Raw genomic sequence first — 20,182 nt, forward strand, 5'->3', positions numbered from 1 at the left:
CAAAACACCGAACGTCAAAACTGGAAATCATGCAGCTCGGACCCCCAAGCGAGATGGAGGAGGGGAAAGGGCGATAGGGGGCGCCGGGAGGTGTGCAGGCACCCACGTGTGGCCGGACCCCAGGGGCTGGGGGCGGGCACTGCCCTGGAACCACCAGGAGGGGCCGGGCGCAGACTGCCCGCCTCCCGTCCTCTACGGGCACTGGGGCAGCTGTTGCAAGACGCTGTGCAAATCCTAACTCAGGTGAACGCCTCCCAGGAAAGGAGGACAGAGGTGAGGCTGGTTTCCATCATCCCTCCCCCGGCACCCCACACTCCGTCGTGCTGGCGCCAGGGGCAGGCCACTGCCCACTTGTCAGGGATGCCCTGTGATGTCGCCTGATACCACTGGCCACACCCCATGTACAGATGAGGAAACAGGCCCAGAGCAGGCGGGGACTCTCCTGGGGAGGGACCAGGACCCGGTCTCAGCTGCCGGGGGGTCCCCAAATCCACCCCACCGCACTACCCGAGGGGGGTCCCAAACCGCCCTGGCAGGTCCCTCCCCTGTGTGAACTGTCTGCAGCACACAGGCCCCTCCTCACGCCCACCCCTCCCGGAACAAGACCTTCCCATGCAGCCCTTAGACTCAGCCTGGGCCAGAGCTACCCTGCCAGCGCTAAGGAATCAAAGTAGCCAGCCTGGCTCCAACTGGTCCCGCCAACGACAGAGCTTTGGGCCACAGGAGTGTCTGATGAGCAAATAGGCTGATGTAAGCGCTTTAAGAACTTCGGGCTGTTGTTCTGGACCTTTCTCAGCAAGCCAGGGCGAAGAGCCAAGAAGCCCACGGCACGGCTGCCATCTCGTCATCAGGACGAAGCTCCGGGTCGGTCCACGTGTACCGGCACACGGCGGGGGGGGGGGGGGGTTCCCGAGACACTGCTAGTGAACTAGCTCGAGCGACCATCCAGTCTCCCGGGAAGAGAACCTTTAGCAGAGCCAATCATAACCGCAAAGCTATAAAAACACACTTGCTACTGGAAGCTCTGAGGTCCCTCAGACACAGTGATATCTGTCCTAGACCCCAACTGCTCCAGGAAACTGTAACTGAATGTCTTAGCCTGGTGATCAATAATCCCACGGTGGGGGCCCCTGGGGGTCCAAAAGCCTCCCTCAGGCTTTCTCCCCAGTGTACAGGAGGCCCTGAGCACAGGGTTTCTTTGGGGGTAAATGAAAATGTCCTAAGATGGACTGAGGTGACAGACACACAACCCTATGAATATACTAAGAACCACTGGATCGTATGGTCTGTAAAGTAAATCTCAATAAAAAAGACGAGGGGCCCAGAGGACCCTCATCCACACCAGCTCCTCCAGGGCCGTGCAGGGCCAGGCCCTCAAAGGAGCCAGCGCTCTCTGGAGACACGGCTGGTTCAGGGCTGGGGCTTCCTGCCATAACGAGGGCAAGGGAGCGAGCGCCTGGGGAAGGGTCTCAGGAGCCGGCCTGAGGGCTCCCACCAGAGACTGCACCAAGCAGTAATGTAAGTGACAGTAAGGGATTACGTACAACCACTGGATCAGACAGGAAACCATGGGCTGCTGACACGGATCAATGAGTAAGTGGAAGTCTGATGAGAAACTGGGCACCAGAATTCCAGAGCCCCCTCCTACAACACTGTGTTAGCCCCCAGGGGGAAGGTCACTTTCTCAAGACCCCCCCTCCCAGCTGCAGGGCAGGTGGAAAGCCGGTGGCCTGGGCAGGACCGAGGGAGAGCCGACGTCGCTTCTGCGATGCTCCCGCCCAAGAGGGCCTATCCGCACAGCGGGGTATTTACTACTCAGCCATAAAGGGAAGGAAATTCCGACATACGTCCCAAGGCGCGTGAACGCTGAACACACGCTGAAGGAAGCCACACACTGATTTTCACTATCTGAAAATCGAGAAACCAGCACAGAAAGTAGTTAGCGGTTGCCAGGGGCTGGGAGGGGCCCAGGCATCCTCAGGGGTGAAAACGTTGTATGGAGTGTGAATCGTATCTCAGTAAGGCGCTTAAAATAACGATGCCCCCTTTGGAACACAAGCTTTCCTGGGGCACAATGGCTGGCGGTCGTATTTCATTTCCTCATTTTGCCCAATGGGAACGTTTCCTCACACCGGAGAAACGCTGCCAGAAACGCTGTCAGAGCAACTGCAACCCACAGCCCACCAGTGCCCGCAGCTACGTAACGCGGTTACAGTTGAAGGATCCTGAAGACACGGGAGGTGTTCATACAACGTGGCCTGAAAACGGTGACAGGAGAATGGCACTGGTTAAGAACTGCAATCAGGAATGACTGCCGCTTCTTTCCCCCCAGAAACTTCTATAGTATGGCTGCTTCCATACTTTTCCATCAAAGGAATTTCAATAAAAACAAAAAAAATACCTGCCCGCACCCACAAAACAGTGCTAACAGCAGCAGCGCCCTCCCTCCCAGGGTCCCTGTTGGGGAGGAAGTGACGGCTCGAGGGTGTCAGCCAGGTCACCTCGCCCCTTAGCCAGCCCTGCCCGCCGGCAGTCTGTGGTGGGCGTCTCCTGAAGCCGCTTTGGGGTGGTGAAAGGAATGTTCACATACTGAGGCCTGGGGAAGGCGTTCTGGCTTATGCATGAGCTAACTTGCATTTGGTGCTGACTAGAACAGCCTGTTTGTGGCCCATCAAACACACACTGTCCACCTGCTGCAATTATTAAAGCAGAGGGCGCACTGACCGGAAGAATGTCCATGTTAAACATAAAGATGAAATGCCTCCCTTCCTGGGAGGCCAACGCTGGTCCTCCTCTGACGATAAGCCTCCCTCCCAGGTGCCAAGGCCACGCTGACTCGCTGTGTACCTGCTGGTCTGGTTTTTGAAACCCTGAAGGAATGTACCCCTGACTTCACGTTCTGTTCTGACAGGACAGAAAACTGTGCTGAAAGCCTGCTTCTCCGGAGCGGTCCTCAGAGTTACGACAGGCTGCCTTCCGGGTCAGAGTCCTCAGTCCGGCTCAGATAAAACTCTTTTCTATCCCTATCGCGGATTGTTTACTGATTATTTTTGCCAACGGGGAAAGGCACTGAAACTTTAAGGGACGTAGACTCTGGGACTTGTCACTACCCTCCCCGCTCCTGCACCCCACCAGCCCCACCCACCTCACGGCTGGACCAAAACGGGGTCCCCGGGCATCTACTCCAGGGGGGCCGTGCTCACACACGGCTGGGCTTTGGAAACTGAGGTTTGGCTCCGGCCTCTACGGGTCCCCCCCAGGCTGGGCCTGTTGCCGGGCTGCACACACCTAGGCCCAGCAGAGGCCGGCCTGGCTGACTGAGGCGGCACGCACCCGTCACCCGGGCAGCCCTCGCCACGGCCACAGCCCTGCCTGGGAGCCACCGGAGCCCACACGGCACTATGTCCCGTTTCTATTTTCCATCTAACCGGGACTCGGGCCAAGGGCTGAAACGGGATCCAAAGGAGCCGAGGGGAGGCATGCAGACGCCCACAGGGACCTCAGATCCAGCTCTGCCTCAGTCACGGACAAGGGGCGGGCAGGGAGCCGACCCTCCTGCCCAGGCAACAGGGTTGGCCCAAAGCACCGGTTCACTGTCAGCTCCCAACCCGAGCCGATAAAGTGCATGTCCAGACGACGCTGTTAACCCTCGGCCTCATCTTGCCGAGTGTGTCTGAGGACCGCATCAACAGACTTCGGGTGCAAGACACAAACACCCCCAGAGAACCCGCATAAACACACCAGGGCAGGACTGGTTTGTAGGCACCGCGTGGCACTTTATTTACAGACGCCCGGCGGGCAGCCGGTCCCCTGCCCAGGGAGGGTGCCTGCAGGGAGGCTCCAGTCCCGGGGGTCCGCCGGCCTGACCGAGGTCAGCACAGCCGCAGCACTTTCTGGGACGCAGGCGCTAAGTGAGGGCCCAACCCCCTTTAGTCCTGACCTCTGCCACTTCCCGACGCAGTAGTCGGGGAGCAGTCGGTGTCCAGAGTCTCGGGAACCCAGCCTGTCCTGTCCCGTCATCCTCCCCGGAGCGCCTGGTGGACGTCACTTCTGGCCCTCCAGGGTCCGCTTCCTTTTCGCCTTTGGCGCCTGGCCATCGGCCGCCTTCGCTCTGGCCCCCGCCCAAGGCCGCCGCCGCCTCCTGGGGGCCCCTCTCCTGCCACGGCCCCCGGGCTGCTCCCGGGGCACGGCGGGGTCAGCCCCTGCGCTCCGGCGCCGCCTCCCGGATGCCGGGCTCGAGTCTGGACACGAGGCCTCCTCTGCGGCTCTCCCTGAAATGGCAAGGCCTAGTAAAAGAGGCGTTGAGAAGGCCGGCTCCAACTGCTGTGGTGCTGACTGAGGTGCCAGCCCCAGGGCGGCAGAGGACACACAGCGCTCAGCAGAGGCACCGACGGCCTCGGGAGTGGACCCGCGTCGGCCCCACAGAGGCCTGTGCCAGCGAGGCTGTGAGTTCCACGGCCGTCAGGCGGGCGAAACCTACTCGGGCTCCCGACGCCAGGGAGGCTGACCAGGAGGTGGGCCTTTAGGACGACCGGCACGAGGACAGAACAAGAAAGGGAACTGTGCAAAGGCAGGATCTCTGGGGCGGGTGGGCGGGCCCAGGCTCAGTGCACACAGGGCCAGAGGGTACGCTGGTCGGAAGGGGCCGCTGGGAAAGCAGGGCCGCGCCTCTCAGTCAACGTGACAGCCGACAGTCAGCGTCCAGGGCCCAGCCTGGCGTGAGTACGCGAGCCAGTCCACGCCTGCTAAGCGGCCCTGGCGTGAAACGAGCTGGACAGGGCTGGCCCGGGCCAGAGCAGGGGTGAATGGAGAGACCCTTCAAAGGGTACATCCCCAGGACTTGGGGCCAGTTGACCACACACGGATGACACAGGAGGGGTCTCGGTGGGGGGCGGAGCCACCATCTCTCCCTCTTCTGTGTCCCCTTCCAGCCAGGGGTGCCTCTGGCTCCTGCCCCACTCGGTGCTGTGGGCACAGCCCATCCCACTGCAGGGGGCAGCCCCAGGGGTCTACAGTGGGTACAGGGCTTGGGGTGTGACAGGAGCGCACGGACAGCCCTTAGCGAGGTCAGTCACGTTCTAACCACAAGCCTGTAGACAAGCTGGGGGAGGGAGGGGAGAGAAGGGGGAGAGGCAGGAAGGGGGGAGGGGCAGGAAAGGGGGAGGGGGAGGAAGGGGGAGGGGAAAGAGGGGGAGGGGAGGGAAGACGGGAGCGGGGGAAGCCTCTAAAATCAAGGAGGAGAGCGCAGCGAGGTCGGGGGCTCCCTGGAGGACGCCATGGGAGGTGGGAGGGGGGGCACGGTCCAGGCCAGATCAAAGATGGAAAAGGGTCAGGAAGAGGCACCAGACCGGAGCCACAGGGAAGGAGAGTGGGGACCACAGAGAGTGGCCCATGGGCCAGACAGCAGAAACAGCCCCCGTGCAGCGGGGCGTCGGGGCCAGGGCGCCACATCTCCAGGACACACGGGCAGTGGGCGCTGGGGGGCAGCAGGCTGGGGAGGGGGAATCACGCCTGGAGACAGGCCTCAGTCACAGGTGACACGAGCAGGGAGGAAAGAACGCAGGTAACGAAGCCCCAGGCCAGCAGCCCACCCGCCAGGCCTACCTATCTTGTTCTGCAGCTGGGATTCGAACAAGCGCTTCTTCATCCTCACCCGTCTCCCACCCCGCGGATTCCTGTAGGCTTTTTCTGGGATGTCGTCCTCGGGGAAGAGGCCTAAAGACCAAGGCGGGCCATCAGGAGGCTGTGGGCTGGGAGGCTACGGTCTGTGCATCCACGGCCACCAGCACCATGGCCTCAAGCTCCGGGCAAGGAGGCCCCGGCTGGACTCCGCCGCAGCTGCGGGCAGCTCATTGGGCACCAACAGACGGCGCCCGGAAAAGCCGGTTCCTGGGGCGCTGGGACACGTCTCGCTCCATCCTACACACGCTTATGTCGGGAAGGGGCTGGTGACCTTTCTGAGTCCCGGTGGGTCTGAGTCACACACGTGTGTGCGTCAGTCTAAGCCCACCAGATGCACCCAGTATTCATGCGTTCCACTGAACGTACATTTCACCTAAAAACCACTACCCCAGCGTGAAGTATTTGGGAGTACAACCTGACTGAGGGGTGGGCGGGGGGAGGCAGAAACACGGTAAAACAAGGACACTAAACTGATGGCGGAACCAAGGTGGCGGACATGCAGGTGCTCACTGTAAAATCCTTTTCAACTTCGCCACGTGTCTAAAATTTTTCATAATGAAACGTTGGGGGGAAAAACGCTTAACATCTTCTACCTTAAACCTTCTAGGAAACTGTCTTTCAGAACAAGCCACGCCGGCTCCGCCAGCCACACACCGAGGAGTGGAGCTGGGTGCTGCAGCGCCGAGCAGCAGGGCGGCAGGCCGGGGCACTTACTGGAAATGCGGGTTCCTGGGCGCCAGGTCAGCCCTCCCGCACACTCAGCCCTGAGGTCCCCCGGGCCTCACTAGGACAAGGGCCGCAGAGGCCTGCAGCCTGCCTCCCCTGGAGAAACGCCACCTCCGGCCTCTCTGCACCCATCCGCGCTGTGGGAGAACACGCCACCCGATCCACGGCCAAGAGGACGAGATGCCGTCTGGGCCTGGCGGCCCAATGCTCACCTTCCGAGAGGGCCTGCAACCTGAAAGAACAAGAGACGGTCACCCGCCACGGCCTCTGGAGAGCGGGGAGCCGCCCCCAGGAAGCCCCTTCACACCCGAGCTCTGAAGACGGCTGCCCTCCCACCTGGCTGAGGCCACCAGAGAGCGGAGGGGCGCGGACACAGCGGAGGGCCCGGGCTACTCACTTCCGGATCACTTTGTAGAGGCGCTTCCGGTTCTGCGGAGGGGTGTCCTGGCGACTGGCCATCTCGAACAGTCTGTTGGCAACGGCCTCGTAGTCGAACTGTTTCACAGACAGACACCGTGGAGGCCAAAGTCAGCCCCCCCCAGGTGCTCCCAGGATGGGAACCAACAGAGAGAACGAGCCCGAGGACCACACGCCAAGGCTGTGCCCCCAGGGCCCCCGCGCACGCGGCAGCAGACGCCCCGGGGCAGCGCCGCCCAGTGGGTCGTGAGGGGCCGCACGGCGAGCCTCTGCACGACTGTAAACCCTCTGGGAGAAACAAGTAAAATTAATCTGATAAATTTAACCCAAGCTACCTAAATTCTTATTAATTCATCAAGTAATCAACTTCTGAAATGTATCAGGAAGGACCCTACGTGTCCAACTCGCCTGAAGTCACAGATCCTGTCCGCTGAGCTCTGACCCCGAGTGGGGACCCAAAAACCCCCCACTCAGCACACGCCACCCTGGCGGCCCCAGCGCCCTCGAGGGCAGCCGCAGGCAGACCTGGGGCAGCTGTCGAGCAGTGAAGCCGGAGCCCAGCCTTCTGGCGCCCAGCCCCCAACTCCACTTTCAACAAATCCGCGCTTCTTTCTGCAGCCGAGGCTCCGGGGCACCTGTGCTCCTCCGAGTCCCGGCTGGACGGGTGCCACCCCGCTCCGCCTTCCAGAGGCCGAGGGCTCAGCCCACGTGGGGCCCGGCCACCCACCTGGAGGACGGTGCCGGCGCTGTCCTCCTCCTCCTCCTCGTCGTCTCCCGCCTGCTCCTTGCCCGGGTCGGGCTCAGCCCCACTGACGGAGCCTAGAACGAAAGGGCCCCAGGGACTCAGACACGCCTGGTGCCGCAGGTGTCACGGGGCCCCAGCACCTGGGAACCAGAAGCCCTGCCTGCCAGGGCCCACACCTGGGCAGGGGAGCCCATAGCACGGGATAGCAGGAGCACTGACGGCCTCGCCCCGAGGGCAGCAGTGCCCACACTGGCCTGGAAACACGGGAGCCATCCCAGAGAAGGTGGGGCCCGACCAGTCCTAAAAGTGAAACCAGGAGGGGATCATGAGTGGGCATCTTAGGCAGAAATCGCAGGGCCAGAAGTCCCAGGATGAGGAAGAAGGGTGGCTGGTCCAGCCACGGCGCAGCCTGGATTGAGGGGCGACGGGAGATGAAGCTTCCGGTGAGGAAGCTTTTGCTGGCCAGACATCTGGGGCCCTGACATCACTACCTACAGAAGACAGGTTCGGTCAACAGGTGGCCGAGAGGGACAGGCATGTGTGGCGCAGAATGATGACAGCAGGGCTGCAGGCAGGCCCTAGGCCGCCATGGGCCCCTGGGTCAGCCTGTGCCGGCGACTCGGGCTACTGAGGAAGAGGAGGAGGGGAAGGGAGGGCCAGGAAGGACGTCCAAGACAGCCGGACAGTGTGGCCGGGGTGCTGACCGACGAGAAAGCCCAGGGGCGCTCCAGCAAGGGCACGGGAGTCAGAGGCCACAGAAGTCAGCCCTGGCTTCTACCATCAAACTACCTTCCACGAGGGCACAGGACCGGTCAGTGGGGAAAGGACTGTCCCGTCAACAAACGGTGGGGGAAACACTGGACATTCACATGCAGAGGAATGAAGTTGGACCCTTACCTACCACCATATACTAAAATTAACTCAAAATGGATCAAAGACCTAAAGAAACAATAAAACTCAGAGGAAAATGTAGGGCAAAAACTTCAGGAGATTGGATTTGGCCACAATTTCTTGGATATGACGCTGAAGGCACAGGTAACAAGAAAAATTAGACAAACCAGACTTGATAAGACCTTTAAATTTTGTGCATCAAAAGGGACTAGCAACAGAGTAAAAAGGCCACCCACAGAGCGGGAGAAGATACCGGCAAATCAGGTATCTGGGGAGGGGTTATTATCCAGAATATAGAAAGAACTCCTAAAACTCAACAGCAAAGAAATCTGATTCAAAAATGCGCAAAGGACTTGAACAGACATTTCTCCAAAGATGTATGGACGGCCAATAAACACATGAAAAGGTGCCTGACACCAATAATCATCAGGGAAATGCAAATCAAAACCACAATGATACTACTTAGCACCCACGAGGATGGCCACTACCAAAAAAAGACAACAACAAATACTGGTGAGGATGTGGAGAAACTGGAACCCTTGTGCACTGTTGGTGGGAACGTAAAACAATGCAGCCGCTATGGAAAACAGTATGGCAGTTCCTAAAAAGTTAAACACAGAAGTACCATATGATCCAGCAATTCCACTTCTGGGTATAGACCAAAAAGAATTGAAAGCAGGGTCTCAAAACAGATGTCTGTACACCCATGTTCACAGCAGCGTTAACCACGAAAGCTAAAACATGGAAGCAATCCAAGACTCCATCTACCAATGAATGGAGAACAAAATGTGAAATACGTACAATGGAATATTATTAGGCCTCAAACAGGAGGAACGTTCTGACGCATGATATGGCATGGATGAACCCTGAAGACGTTATGCTGAGTGAAATGAGACAGACACAAAGACAAATACTGTCTGGTCCTACTGACAGGAACCACAGAGTCGTCAGCAGTCAGATTCACAGAGACAGGAGGCAGAACGCTGGGTGCCAGGAGCTGAGCTGGGCAGAGGGAGGAACGGGGAGTGTTTAACGGGGACAGCTTCACTTTGGGAAGATGCAAAGTTCTGTGGATGGACAGCGGTGACGGCTGCACAAGCGCACTTACGCATGGTCAAGGTGGTAAACCTTACGTTATGTGTATTTTACCAGAAAAGGCAAGAGCAGAAAAGTCCTGAAGCTGGTGGACAACACACACCCCTAAGGCCACAGGACACAGTGCGCAGGTCACCCGGAGGACAGTCACGAGACCAGCTGGCGTCCCACGAAGACCCACTTTAGCATCGAGGTGCACAGGCGAGACTGGACACCACTGATGCGGAGCCCACAGGCCCCGCCCCCAGAGGCTTCAGGGGGACGTTCACAAGTGCTACCTTCTACTCGTTCATTCACCCGCTCACTCACTCATCCAGCGCAATCGAGCGGGCGCCTCCTCCGTGCCAGGTGCTGCTCCGAACACCAGGTACACAACATGGTCAACAGTCCCCGTCCTGGCGGAGCTGACATCCAGTGGCGGAAGCCGGGCCAGAAAGATGAACAAGTGATTTACGTAACTTCAAGTGACTTATGCCAGAAAGTGAGAATCACCATGGAAACGCCCAGTGAGCGAGGCAGGGTCGGGGCTGGGAGGCTGCACTTTAAACAGGGTGGTCAGGGTAGGGCCTGGAGGGACAGAGGGCAGAGACCCTGCCAGGGAGGGGAGAACAGAGCAGACGCCCCGGGGCAGGAGCAGAGCCCAGGAAGCCATGAGGACACGGACGGCCACGGGGCAAGGGTGAGGAGAGTGAACAACATGTGTGCTTGTTTCCAAGGTCACCCTGGCTGCAGAGCCGAGAACAGACTTCGGTGGGGAGGGCAGAACCGAGGGGACGGGACAGGAGATGAAGGCAGGGGCCCCGCAGAGCCACCGCGGGCTCAGGCCAGGACAGGCCCGTCACCCCGGTCAGTGCGGTCCTCACCCTCAGGGGGCTCCCTGGACGGCGTGTCCCCGTCCCGCTCCTCCTCCTCCTCCTCCAGTTCATTCATGAGCTCCTCGATGGCCAGCGGGGCCTGTTCCACAATCGCCTCGAAGACGCCTCGAGTGATGTTGTGCAAAACCAGGGAGCTAAGGGGCAGCCGCAGCAGAACCACCCGTCAGGCTGGACCCTGCAGGGAAGAAACACCGCCTCCCCGTGCCCGTCTCTCCTGACCCCAGCCCCTCAGCCCCGCCGGCCCCCTGATGGCCTGTCGTGAGCACACAGCATTTCCTAAGGGCAGTCCCCTCGGGGACTCAGCGGAACAGAAGAGGCGAGCAGGAGGGAACCGCACTCACTCCTGAGTCCGGGCGGCGACCGTGCAGAAGGGCCCAATGAACCTGAGGTTCTGGTCCGCCGTCAGCTGCGGGGACAGAGCGGGGGCTCAGTTCCTGGGCCGCAGGCACCCGAGCGGCCCGGCCACTGCACTCGCCCTGCCGCCTACCACGTACCTCGCGGGCGCCCACTTTGGTCAGCTCCTCCAGGAAGATCTCGATGAAGTGGCTCTTCACTCCGTTGGGGGCCTGGCTGTCGGGGTGCAGGATCTCTGTCATCAGAAGCTCCAGCAGCTGCTCGGTCTGTCTGGGGAAAGAAGAGGCGAGTCCAGCAGCAGCACGAGGGGCAACAAGGCGATGGGTTCACTCTGCCTGAGCGGGGGGCTCTGACGGGACACAGTCACAGGCAGGCGCCCCGTCCACCAACACAGGAAGACCCAATGACCTGGGTCTGTGGCGGCACAAAGGACTCCTGCGATCATGGATCCATGGGCAACAGCCAGGACCACGACACAGGGCAGGACTGAACCTTGGCTATAAAGCAAGAGCCCACCGTGTCTGGTGTCCCTCCTGTCCCCGCTGGGAACTGCGCGGGAAGGCTCACCAGGACAGAGCAAACGCAAAGGGAGACAGATGCCAGAGAAGGGGACGAGTTTGCCTCCCGGGTCCTGCTGGACCGGGCCTGTGGATGGTCACACATCACGTATCAGACCTCACCCAGGCACGTGGGTCTCAACGGTCTCAGAGGCCTGGGGATCCCAGATCGGAGAGCTCCAGAGACCGGTCTTTAGTGGCCCAGACGCACCTGAAACTCCTGGGTGCTTGTTAATATACGGATACCTCCACCTGAACTGTAAAGCATGTACCCTTCAGAAAGCTCCCTGGGCAGTGCTGACGCTGGGGTGCCTTCCATGACTCAGCGGAAGGGAGGCAGGCCAGGGGCCAGGGACCTCCTCTGCCAGGCTGCTGACAACACTCACATTCACACGGGCAAAAATGTTACACTTACAGCCTGCTACTCGTAAGAACGGAAAAGGGCTACAAGAGCAGATACAACGAGCAGGGCTGGCTACCCCAGGGCAATGGGAGGTTACTGGTTTCTTCAAAAGGATCTCTGCACTGAATTGCTAGTGACAGTAAGGATGGAACTACTTTCACGGTAACAACCACACCCCCAAAATTAACAGAAATAAAATCGTCCCTTTAACACTGAGCCCAGCTTCAGTCACCAGCCACCCCGGGATAACATGACCCTAAACGCGGAAATGAGTGAGACGCCAGCCTCAGGTCTCCACAGAACTTGAAGGATGAAAACCACTAGAAGAGGCGCCCTTGCCCAAAAGGCAGTCGCCACAGCCATTCTCAACCTATAACAGCAACTCCAGTAACTGCAGTCCAAATCCTGCTGACCAAAATGTAGTCACCCACAGTCATTCTCAACCTATAACAGCAACTCCGTAACTGCAGTCCAAATCCTGCTGACCTTCTATGGGGGCCGGGGGGCTATGAGGCCAGGGACTAAGAGTTTGTTAACTCCGCTATTCAGAAAATGAGAAAGTCCTAGAATAACATGGCCGTAAGCTGCATTCTCTAGTCTGGCAGCTATTCTGACATCTGGGTCCTAGATTTATTATCCTTGGGCTTAAAAATAAACTCTTTTACCATCACTTTTTAATCACAAACCAATTCAAAATATACTGTTTCTAAGCCCTCTCCCCCAGTGCCCGCCCTCCCCAAATCATGCAGCATCAGGACACTGATGTGAGATGTTTCTGACACATTCTCAGTAAAATGAATAAGCAGTCTGCTACACCACTTTTGGACCATGCAATCAGGCAACACTTTAAAAGTATCAATAACTGTCAGGGAGTCCCCTGGTAGCCTAGTGGTTAGGATTCCGCACTTTCACTGCCGTGGCCCGGGTTCAATCCCTGGTCGAGGAACTGAGATCCCACAAGCCGCGCAGAGCAGCCATAAAAAATACATGTATATATTAAAAAAAAAAAAAAAGTAATTGTCTGCTGGAGTTAAAATTGCTTTTCAATGTTTATAAAAAGTTTCCTGAGTTCTTTATATTGAACATCCATCACGCTCATAAGTAGAAAAAAGGTTTTTTTTAAAATTTTAATTAATTCCAAAAACTTTAAAACGTGAATGCTCAGAAACCCACTTTCTGTTGTGATCTCAGACTGCCCCCGGGAGGTTTGGAAACCTGCTGCTGTAACCTGGATGCAGAGCTTCAGGTGAAGGGGCAGGTCCAGGCTGCAGGAGCCCCGCCCCTGCCTGGTCTCCAGGAGGGGTTGTGGGAGGAGCTAAGACGCAGCAGAGCCCAGCCCAGCCCCACCTGAGGATCCCATCCGGCTGCCAGGTGCCAGGGGAGGCCTGAGGTCAGCCAGAAAACACAGGCCCTTCCAGTTTGGAGGGACACACACAAGCACCACTGTCAAAAATGTGAAGTCTGGACAGCTCAAGTATTTGCAGAGCTGAGAGCAATGACCGCTGACGACAGAGCTGAAGGCGCCGCGGTTTACAAGAACACCCGCTCAGCTGCGCCTCCTTTGGTGAGGACTTAGTTCTGATCCATAAGAGCCCACCGTCAAGGCTGAAACAAACATTCCCACGAACACGTGCACAAACTTAATTTAAAAAATGCCTTTGTTTCCAGCACTAAGTCACCCTTCAACATAAAGCTGGCAAACGAGTAGAGGAGAGACCCAGACCGGCCCGAGTGGCACAGGCTGCCGCAGGCCGCTCTGGGACACTGACCTCTCGTCCCATCCGCGCGTCTTCAGGGCCTTCAGTGACTCGTGCAGGACCATCCGCATGAGCTGTGGCACAGGAGGGGACCCCGTTAGTGGCACCACCCCGACCTCCCCTCTGCCCCGGGTCGTCTGGGCATCGCACTGCACACGGCAGGCCCTGGAGAGCTGCTGGGGACCTGGGCCTGCGGGAGGCGCCCAGCCTCCCAAGAGCAGCAGGACGTCGGGCTCACAGCAGGGACACGGGGAGTGACCACACACCACAATCGACGGCTATGAGGGACGGGCTTGTTTCCAGAGTGAAAACGGGACGACGTGGAGCTCCCCCAGGAGAGCGGAGCCTCGCAAACACCAGGTCTGCACCGGAGACTGTTTCCTCTGAGCTCCCGTTTCCTCTGAGCGCCCCCTGAGCTCCTCCCCAACCAAGGGAGAAACCAGTTTCCTTCTCTGCCCACAATCCCCAGCACAGCGGCTGACTGCCCGGTTTCCCTACCCATGTTGGGTTCCAGGCATGAACCCAACAAGCCTGCAGGGGGGACCCGTAGTGGTGAAAGGTGACAGAGGACACCTGCGGTGCCGCCAGGAGGACCAGCCTCTAGAGCAGGGCTGCGCTGCCAGACGTGGCCACAGGGGGGTCGTGGGAAACAGGCCGCGGACAGCAGCAGAACCCCCGACCTAAGGCCCAGCACCACATCCTGGGACACAGCCCCGTGTCTCATGAGCGGGCGTTCTGTAACCGTGCAAAGCCCGGCGCCCGACCCCCTGCCCGCCCACACGCATCAGCGCCCGTCCTGCTTCTCTCCTGAGCCCCGCGCTCGCCCACCAGCTGTCCTCACTTTAACACCTGACATCACACACGTGGTGACCGCGTAACCCTGGACCGAGACGGAGCGGGTGACCGGCCTGAGGGGCAGATCACAGGGACCTGTGCTCAGCGAGGCCTGGCCACTGCCCCGTCCAGTGTCCGCATCGAGCCACCTGCTCTCGGACAGCAGCACTCATCTGGGGACTGTCCCCAGTCCCAGGGGACACCAGCGCAGTAACAAAGCTGCAGCTCAATGGGGCAGCAGTAACACACAGTCCAGTTTTTCCTGCATTTCTGAGCGCAGATCAATAACCTAAATTCACCAGAATGCAGCGCAGGAAAGGAGAAAGACAAGGAAGATTCTGCACGCTATTATGTAAACTGTCCCTGCCCAGGGGTCTCTGTCCAGGGCCCGAGCTCTAAGCTTTGCTTTCACGGCAGCAAAGAAGCAAGGGCTTCGCCACCGAGTCTCCCCCAGGGGCAACTGTGACCCTCCTCCCCTGAACCGACAGTTTGTGCAGAAACCTGGCATGCGCACCCCACGTGAGGCCGAGGCTCCCCTCACGGCCCAACTAGGCTCACAGGGAACAGACCACCCAGCAGCCTTGGTCCTTGGCACTGCTGGGGCGGTGGGGGGCTCAGGGGCCGGGATGCTGGACGCCGCACCCCGGCACCGCAGGGACCCCCGCGGGGAGCGGGCAGCTTCCTCACCACGTAGAACTTGTCCAGGCGCAGCCTATCGATGCCCATCCATTCGCGGTTCATGGTTTGCCAGAATGTCTGAAGGAACAGGTGCTCTGGTGGGAAGAAAAGGCCAGAAGAGAGTCGGGGGGTGGGGGGGGGCAGGGGAAAGCGGCAGCTGCCTCAGGAGGGGAGGGGAGGGGAGAGACCATGAAGAAGCCCTGTCAGGACCTCGCATGGCACCGGCCTCGGGGGTGCTGAGCCCCTGAGTGTGCTGAGCTGAGAGCAGTGCTATGGATTTGGCTTAAAAACGGGGCTTTTAGGAACCTTGGAAAGAAAAGCAAATCCCAGCTACAACCACAAACTGAAGCCACATCCTCTGAAGATCAGGCAGAGGATGATCTGATCAGCGCTCAGGCCGCTTCTCCCCACTCAGCCACTGCCACTGCCCCACCTCGGCTGGGGCTGAGGACCCTGCCAGGCGCCCATGCCCTGCGCCAGCACTCGCCCCACTGAATCCACTGACCTGATCAAACACAAAACCCTGCCAATGACAGTATGTCAGAACCGGAGTGCTACGGGCTCAGCCAGGTCCCCAGCCCATACCTTGAATCCCTAACCCCCAGTCCCTCGGAATATGACTTTATTCGGAGACACAGTCTTTAAAGAGGTGGTTAAGATAAAAGGTCAGTGGGGTGGTCCTAATCCCATCTGACTGGTGTCGTTAAGAGGAGATCAGGACACAGACACACAGAAGGACGACCACGTGAGGACAGAGTAGGAGACGGCCGTCTATACGCCCAGGAGAGAGCCCTTGGGAGGCCCCGACCCTGCTGACGCCCTGACCTCGGGACACAAAGGGCCCCCCACCTTTTCTTTTAATATTTATTTATGTATTTATTATTTTGCTTGCACCAGCTCTTAGTTGCGGCACTCGGGTTCTTCATTGCGGCATGCGGACTTCTTAGTTGCAGCACGTGGGATCTGACCAGGGATGGAACCCGAGCCCCCTGCCTTGGGAGCGCGGAGCCTTACCCGCTGGACCACCAGGGAAGTCCCCAAAGGGCACCTCTTATCTCCCACAGGACAGGCCTGCGTTCACTACCTCATTCAAGTGTCACCAAGTGAACACTCTGTACCTGGCCTTCTACTGAGCACAGAAAGGCTTCTGAAGTTTCTTAGAAGGTAAAAATTATAGAGAATGGATCTCCTCCAGTGACTACTCAAATGCAGTTAAGAGGCTCTCCCGAATGGAGAAAGTAGTTACTGTAACTGCACACTCCCTACTTGTGACTACTTTGCCAGCTTAAGCATAACTGCACTAAACCCACCCACACAGCCGGGGCACCACCAGCATCGGTCCCGGGGTCCATGCCAGCGATGCTGCCCAGCCCTAGCTGCCCTCGGAGCAGGGCAGGGGGTGTCGCAGATGCTAGCGCCCAGGCCCCACCCCCAGAGCTTGACCTGATGGGACCAGGGTCTAGACATCGGGATTTCTAAAGACACAACGGGCAGGCCGCAGGGTTGAGAACGGCTGAAGTTGGTCAGAACAAGAACGCACGAGTCAGAAAGATGCTCTGCAGGGCCCTCACCGCCATCAGGCGGGGTTCAGTCACACAGCTGCTGACACTACACCGCTTCCCCCGTAACTGTGAAATATAAGGGTTAGCCCTCTAGACCCCTGAACCGAGTCTACTCCGGGCAAGTGAGCGAACACGTGCAGGACGAACAGAGCAGCACAGCAGACGCCAGCTGGGACGGGGCCCTCACTCCCGCTCTCGGAACGCAGGCCTCGTGTCCAGGGGCTGGCGGGGATACTCACGTGCCTCTGTGGTCTGGAAAGCGTGGATGAGCTGGGAAATGGTCCTGCCAAGCTCCTCCTGCGCAGGAAACAGAACGCACGCCCTCAGTCCTGAACGAACATGATCCCACAGTGACGAGCAACGGCGGTAAGACAAACATTCAACTGTCCTCACTCGTCGCGGGATCCGGCTCCACGGGGCCTCGCAGCCCAGTGAGCTTGGGGCTTGCAAGTCTCACACTGGCTGCGAGAGGCCTGCCCTGAAGGCCAGGGCCCACAGGACCTCACAACAAGCAAGGGCAGGGACTGCCCGCGTGACCGACGCTGAACCCCGCGCAGCGGAGGCTGAGAAGGAAGGGGCGGGAGAGCAGGAGCCTGGGAGCACACGGCCACCTGACCAGCAGAAAGGGGGCTGGCGGGACCCCTGTGAGCTACCGGCTGCCTGCCTGTGTCACTGTGCCAGCCATCACCTGGCGCGCTGGCCAAACAGACGACTCCAGAGCCTCCCCCGAGAGCTTCTAGTTGAGCGGGCGTGGAATACAGCGCAGGAATCTGCATTTTAACTAAGTACCCTCACCACCCAGGTGATTTTGAACAGTAAACAATGCCCACTGGGAAACACTTCTAAAAAGGCTAGTACCTTAGGGCAGTGAAACTACTCTGTAAAATACCATAATGACAATGCACGTCATTGTACATTTATCCAAACCCACGGACTGTACATCACCAAGAGTGAACCTTAAGGTAAGCTGTGGACTCTGGGTGATGACCACGTGTCACGGAGGTCCATGGACTGGGACAAAGGTCCCACGCTGGTACGGGTGATGACGGGGGAGGCTGTGCTTGGGGGGGGTGGTCAGGGGGCACGTGAGAAAACTCAGAACCTCCTCCTCTCGTTTTGCTGTGAGCCCAAAACTGCTCTAAAGAATAAAGTCTGTTTTTCTAAAAAAGGCTAGCAGAAAAAATACTTGTCTCAGAAGACTTGAATTCTGTCCCCTGGTTTCCAGCATTTCAGCACTTAATTGCCATCTCTGACAAACACAGAACAGACAACCCGGTGTTCAGCCACGACGTACACTGGCAATCAACAGTGTTGCTGCGGTGCTCGACTCAGCCAGTGCAAGACTCACTTTAACCCAAGGCCCTGGACCCTCCGGCCATTAAAAGCAAAAAAAGTATGGAAGCTGTAAAACTGTGCCCAGCATGTCTGCAGTAGTAAAATGAGGGTCGACAACGCGCTCGCCTGTCCTCCCACTGTTACTGCTGCCCTAGCTCCTTCTGTACCCTCCCAGGCGCTCACCTGGAGGAGTGGCTTGTCCTGCATCCACATACAATAGAACAGTCCTTTCCACACCTTCAGCAGCTCGTCATGAGTGAAACCACCTGCACCAAAAACAGCAACACTCACAACAGATAAACCCAACTTTTTAGTGCCAGAACACAGCCAGAGAAATGTGAACGCCTGAATTAGACCAAAGTCATCTTACTGTAAAGGTACCTGGACCTCCCTCTCAAGCCATCCTCCCAACTCAGAACCTGCTGGGCCTGTGGCTGGAAGGACTCCCCCAGATAACTGTCATTTCATTCATTCAATAAACGTTTACTGAGAATCTACAAGTAACAGGCGCTGTACTCCATTTCTGTAGATTCAAAATTGAGTGAATCACCATTTCCTGGTCTGGATGGTGCCTACTCAGGTGAGTCTGTTGGCAACAATTCACCCGGCGTTACACCTGGGCTTTGTGCACTTTTCAAGTTTTAAAATTACAAGTTACCTCATTCAGGGTCGTTATGAAGGCAGATACTGAACATATAAAATCACCCAACAAGTATGTACTTAGGTCCTAACTACGTGTCTGGCACCCTGTTCCAGAGCAGTGGTTCTCAGACTTAGCAACAGGATCACATCACCCAGAGGGCTTCTTAAAACGGATTTCTGGCCCACTTGTCAGAGTTTCTGATTCAGCAGTACGGGGATGGGACCCAAGAATTTGCATTTCTAACAAATGTCCAGGTGATGCCGAAGCTGCTGATGGGGCCACGTTTTGAGACCCACATTTTGAGAATCAATTAGGAATCATATTCTCTGAGGACTGTACACTACGTGAAACTCAGACGACAACCCAATAATTATACAAGAAAAAGACTACCAACAGTGATAAATGCCGCTCTGAGGAAAAAACGCAGGGTGCCCAAACAGTGGGTAGCAGGGATAGCGGGATATATGGGCTGATGCGGGGGCCGGTTCCCAGAGAAAGGCAGGTCTTCACTGGGAAGAGGAAATAAGGCCATGGGGAGGGGGAGCCTCCGCATAGGGACACGTGGCCACCGCAGCAGGAGGTGAGCGCCGCGCACCTTCAGGGCAGCCAAGGTGGGGAAAGGGCGGAGGGGCAAGCGCTCAGGCGAGAGCGCGAGAGGGAAGCAGGGGACGGGTGGAAGCATCGCCGCAGGCCCCATCCACTCGGCCCGACCACGTGGAGGCTCCACGAGGTTGGAAGGTCCCCTAGCCCGGGTGGCCGCCCCGCGCCCCCCACCCGGCCCGGCCGCCGAGGCGCCCCCGCCCACATGCCGCCAACCCCGTGCCCACCTTCGGCCCGCTGAGTCCTGGCGACAATGTATTTCCGGAGTTTCCTCACCGCCCGGTCTCGGGTCACCTGCTCGTTCCCTGCCAGGCGCTGCGCCAGCTGGATTTCTGGCGGGAGCTGCACCCGCGGACCCATGGTGACCGCGCCGAGACCCCAGGGTATCACCTACCGCACCGCTTCGCCTGGCCGCACGACGTGACGTCACACAACCGCGCCGGCTTCTCCCAGGCGCAGCGTGACATCACACGCCCGCGCCGGCCTCTCTCGGACTCGGCGTGACGTCACGTGCCCGCGCCGGCCTCGCCCGGGCCGCACGCCACCGCCCTCTAGTGGCAGGGCCCGGAATGACAAGTCCATCTGGCTCTGTCTTGGCGGACAGTCACTCTGGACACAGGCAATTAAAAGGAGGTCATTAAGCGTTTGCCCGCCTTTTGGGGAGTGGGGGGATGCTGTAGTTCCCCCCCGGCTGCTGAGGGAAGGCACTTCGTTAGCAAAGAACGCCAGCGAGCACAGGCAGAGGAAAGCCCCCAGTGAATCCAGTGAATGTTGGGTCAGCCAAGGTCATCACAAAATGCCACGACGGCCAGGGGAAGGTGGTCGGGGCGGGGGGTGGGGCGCGAGTATCGCCCCCGCCCTCAGTGGCCTGCCGCTGCCGGCCGGTGCCCCACCCTGCGGCAGCATCACCCATGGGGCAGGCTGCACTGGCCTCGTCCAGCCTGTAGGTCCGCGCCCGGCCTCTGGACACAGGAAGGCCGCGCACGGGGCACGAGGAGGGAATCGCGAACCCGATCTGAGCCAGTCCG

At 58.7% G+C, this 20,182-nt stretch overlaps 1 protein-coding gene across 4 annotated transcripts; it reads right to left on the reverse strand.

Annotated features, from left to right (window-relative positions):
* Nucleotides 1-3,755: 3,755 nt before the first annotated feature.
* Nucleotides 3,756-19,620, reverse strand: RRP1 (ribosomal RNA processing 1). Of its 4 annotated transcripts, none has more exons than XM_082393506.1 (13): nucleotides 19,382-19,618; nucleotides 18,095-18,177; nucleotides 16,816-16,873; nucleotides 15,024-15,109; nucleotides 13,515-13,576; nucleotides 10,926-11,055; nucleotides 10,773-10,837; nucleotides 10,420-10,565; nucleotides 7,553-7,644; nucleotides 6,806-6,903; nucleotides 6,621-6,640; nucleotides 5,605-5,715; nucleotides 3,756-4,286 (listed from the first exon to the last, which is right to left on the reverse strand). In XM_082393506.1, exons 1-13 carry the CDS (start codon nucleotides 19,512-19,514, stop codon nucleotides 4,045-4,047), a joined length of 1,326 nt encoding a protein of 441 aa, XP_082249632.1. In that variant the 5' UTR covers nucleotides 19,515-19,618; the 3' UTR covers nucleotides 3,756-4,044. The 4 variants fall into 4 exon arrangements, with proteins under 4 accessions (XP_082249632.1, XP_082249633.1, XP_082249634.1 ...); XM_082393507.1 differs by having other exon boundaries at nucleotides 3,756-4,271; nucleotides 19,382-19,616; XM_082393508.1 differs by having other exon boundaries at nucleotides 4,133-4,271; nucleotides 6,565-6,640; nucleotides 19,382-19,619.
* Between the last annotated feature and the right edge of the window lie 562 nt (nucleotides 19,621-20,182).

Source organism: Balaenoptera borealis (assembly GCF_965194805.1).
Source record: "Balaenoptera borealis genome assembly, chromosome: 5".
In the NCBI taxonomy this organism is placed as follows: domain Eukaryota; kingdom Metazoa; phylum Chordata; class Mammalia; order Artiodactyla; family Balaenopteridae; genus Balaenoptera; species Balaenoptera borealis.

Excerpts from the sequence above, each read along its gene's own strand:
- RRP1 (XM_082393506.1), bottom strand. The coding sequence starts at position 19,514 with ATGGGTCCGCGGGTGCAGCTCCCGCCAGAAATCCAGCTGGCGCAGCGC. Across the intron at positions 11,056-13,514 it reads ACGCGCGGATGGGACGAGAG|ACAGACCGAGCAGCTGCTGG; the intron begins GTCAGTGTCCCA and ends TTCTTTCCCCAG. Across the intron at positions 4,287-5,604 it reads CCAGCTGCAGAACAAGATAG|GCCTTGCCATTTCAGGGAGA; the intron begins GTAGGCCTGGCG and ends CTCTTTTACTAG.